The sequence below is a fragment of the Nothobranchius furzeri genome, chromosome 6 (assembly GCF_043380555.1).
Source record: "Nothobranchius furzeri strain GRZ-AD chromosome 6, NfurGRZ-RIMD1, whole genome shotgun sequence".
NCBI lineage: Eukaryota > Metazoa > Chordata > Actinopteri > Cyprinodontiformes > Nothobranchiidae > Nothobranchius > Nothobranchius furzeri.
In genome coordinates this window covers 70,968,196-70,971,831 of record NC_091746.1, presented here as the reverse complement: position 1 = coordinate 70,971,831, position 3,636 = coordinate 70,968,196, and the positions used below count along the sequence as shown (strand labels likewise).

Sequence of the window (3,636 nt, the reverse complement as noted above, 5' to 3'; positions counted from 1 at the left end):
GGGCGGTCTGACTCCAGCGGTCTGAATTGGAGACGTTTGTTGTTCATGCTGATCAGCTGTGAATGAGGTTGACCACAACAGTGAATCAGCTGTAGATATTTCTGTTAATTCTGTATTTTTGGGCTCTTGTCAATCTTTTTTAATTTTATTATTCTCCATCTCTTTTTTATCTTAGTTTTTCATCTTTCCTACATTTTCATCATGACCTTTTAAAATCATTTTGACACGTTTTTTGTTTTTATGAAGCACCTCTTTATTTTTATCCTGAGAGGCACTTTATAAAAATAACTTCCTCTTCTCTTCTTCCCTTCTCAACCGTTTACCCCCCATTACCGTAATGCTCTAAAGATAATCTTATCGATATATTCCTGCCATGTGTGGTGTGCTCAGAGCACTCTGGTCGGCTCAGAAGCATGTCGGTACTGATCGTGAATCAGGAGATCTAACGTTGTAATGTCTTGGGCAAATATCATAGACAAAAATCCTGCAATGTGAACCCGGACACACACACACACACACACACACACACACACACACACACACACACACACACACACACACACACACACACACTCTGGGAGCCAAAACCTTTCCATTGACAGCCATTATTGTTGATGGGAATCAGAGCTAAGTCATGTTGGCTACAGGATCGTTTTAGTTAGATAACTTTATAATCTTATTATAACATTTTTATTAATTGTAGTTAAATCATGTAATAACTAAAATAATGACTATTACATTTGTTAAAATATGGCTATGATGCATTCATGGCCCTAAAAGAACCCAATCAGCTGATGGCAGCTGTCAGCACGGTGGTGGAGCATGATGGTTTGAGCTGGTTCTGTTTACCTGTAGGTATTTGTGTGTGTGTGTATATTTGTATGCGCATGTATGTGTGTGTATATGCTTATGTATATATATATATATATATATATATATATATATATATATATATATACACATTAGTGTGTGTGTGTAGGTTGTGTGTATGTGCTTATGTATATATGTATGTGTGTGTCTATGTTTGTGCATATGTGTGTGTGTGTGTATGTCTATATGTGCGTACCTGTGTGTGCGTGTGCATATGTGTATGCGCATACGTGTGTATATGTGTGTACATATGTGTGCGTGTGTGCAAATGTGTGTGTGTGTGTGTGTGTGTGCATGTGTCTGTATTTGTATGTGTGTGCATATGTATATGTATGTGTGTGCTTATGTATATGTGTGTGTGTGTCCACTCAGACTCCAGAGTTCATTTTTTATTTTTTATTAAGATTATAAACTTTAACAAATACTTTATTGAACAGTTTCACCCGGAGATAAACATTTTATTAAGCACAAAAATACAAGAATAAGAAGAAAATCTGTAGAGAATGGCTGAATACTCTCTTTATTTTGGTACACATAGTGCTCATAAAGCTACCGCTCGGTTCGGTTTGGTTCTGGTCCATTCACCAGGTCCCTTTTTAAAACAAAAGGAATCAAAGAGCAACGTTGAACCATCAGAACCATCAGCTGATGTAGGGCCTGGGTTCAAAGGTGGGGGGGGGGGGGGGGGGTCTGCTCGGGTGGGTTCGGGACACATTCAGTCTCTGAGTCCGGCTAGCAGCAGTGAGCATCAGGTTTAAGGCAGGAAGCCCATCCAGGTCCGGTTCTGGTTCCCCTGTAAAGGTACACCAGGGGGCGGGGCTCGGTTTATCCAATCAGATCTGAGCGACAGAATCTCCCAAACTGCTCATCTTAAGACACAGGTGTGTTCTGAGGTATAATCCTGTCCCGCGTGCTGACCAGGACAGAACCGCTGAATCTGGGTTCCCAGAAACTCTTGCCACGTTCTCATCCGGGTCCCGTCGGGTTCTGGTCTGTCGGAATGTGCAAATCATGATCTGTGAGGTCTATAAACTGATGGTCCCGAACCGAGCCCGGCCCGGTCCGGTCCACGTCAGATAGTTTTTGACTCAGAACGCCACGATGGCCCGGGTCCAGGCTCCAAGACTGGCCAGCGCCTGCTTGCTACAGATCTGCTCCAGGTCCGCCTGGCGGCTCAGCAGACCCGAAAACCCCGAACCGAAGATGGAAATCAGGTTCGAGATGTTGGACGTGTCCGTGTAGTTTGGATCGGTACACTCCTCCCGTCTCACTCGCTTTCTGGACGCAGAAAAGTCCGAGACCTCCTCCAAGTCGGACGCGCAACACCCGAAGTCCCCCTTCCGTTTCCGGACCGGAGAGTCCGGCACCGGTGCGCACTGCGGCGCGGAGCAGCAGCAGTCCTGGTGCAGGTACCGGTTCTCCACCGTGGTCACCACATGCGTGTCCAGGTCCAGCACGGTGGTTTTGTTGCAGTGGCTGCCGTTACCGGCGAACGGGTCGCAGGGAGACCCCGGAGTCTCCATGCAGCAGCTCCGGTAGAACGAAGTCTCCGGTTCCTTCCCGCCGCCGTCCTGGAGCGGAGCGCAGCACGAGAGCGCCGCAACCTCTAGATCCTCCTCCTCCGCGTCCTCCGGCTCCGGGTCCAGAGGATTCAGCTCCTGGATCTCGTTGCAGACCGTCATGACCTCCTCGTACTGCTGCATCCGGTAGATCTCCGCGTACTTCTCCTTGATGTAGACCTGCCGCGCGTTCCTCAGCACGTAGGAGACTAGCAGGTTCTTGTGCAGCTTGATGCCCCCCCTTTGGGTTCTGGAGTTGTGGATCTTCATCAACGAAATGGAGATGAGGCTCTGCGCGTCCACGGCGCACTCCATGGTCCCCCGGTCCTCCTGTCGGGGAGAACGGAACCGAGTCTCACTTATCTGAGCGGAGCTCGTGTGGTTCTCAGAGGGTTGGAGTCAGCAGTGAGCGGAACCATGGAGCCGCTGAGACGCACGTTCAGTTACAGAGCCGAGCTCAGCGCTGGTGTACTTATGCGCAGCTTAGATCCCGCCCAGTTCAGCACCCGCCAATCAGCTGGCTTCGTTCTGCTGAGTGACAGGTTAGCGCAGCAAGAACAAGTCCCTCTGGACCAATCAGCTTCAGGCGGTCCCTCTGAACTATTCAAAATCCACCAGACAGTCTGAATGTCCCGAGTCCAGTTACTGTTCGGATCTGGTCTCGGACCCGAACAGAACCCAGAGTCCAGAGCCACACAAGGGTTCTGGTTTACATCAACTCAAACCACAGCAGCCGAACCGGGACGAGTTTAAGTTCGATCAGAAAACAACACACGCGCGCACACGGACACTCACGCGCAGTCTCACACACGCGCTCACACGGACTCTCACACACGCGCGCACATGGACACTCACGCGCAGTCTCACACACGCGCTCACACGGACTCTCACGCGCAGTCTGACACACGCGCGCACACGGACACACGCGCAGTCTCACAGACGCACGTACACACAGATGCTCACACATGCGCGCACATACGGACACACACAAACATGCGCAGTCTCACACACGCACGCACTCCAACACACACGCATTCTCTCTCTCTCTCTCTCTCACACACACACACACACACACACACACACACACACACACACACACACACACACACACACACACACACACACACACACGAGATAAAAGTCCCGCTGGGGTAATGACCTCTGATGATGAAACATCACAAACAAATAAAAATGAACGCCAATGATG

General features: G+C 49.2%; 1 protein-coding gene across 1 annotated transcript; it reads right to left on the bottom strand.

Moving 5' to 3' along the window:
* Positions 1 to 1,751: 1,751 nt before the first annotated feature.
* On the bottom strand, positions 1,752 to 2,870 carry ier5l (immediate early response 5-like). The gene has a single exon (XM_015943387.3). It carries the CDS (start codon positions 2,742 to 2,744, stop codon positions 1,959 to 1,961), a length of 786 nt encoding a protein of 261 aa, XP_015798873.3. The 5' UTR covers positions 2,745 to 2,870; the 3' UTR covers positions 1,752 to 1,958.
* Positions 2,871 to 3,636: the final 766 nt, after the last annotated feature.

What these genes read in the sequence shown, in the direction of transcription:
- ier5l (XM_015943387.3), bottom strand. Translation starts at nt 2,744, where the DNA reads ATGGAGTGCGCCGTGGACGCGCAGAGCCTCATCTCCATTTCGTTGATG.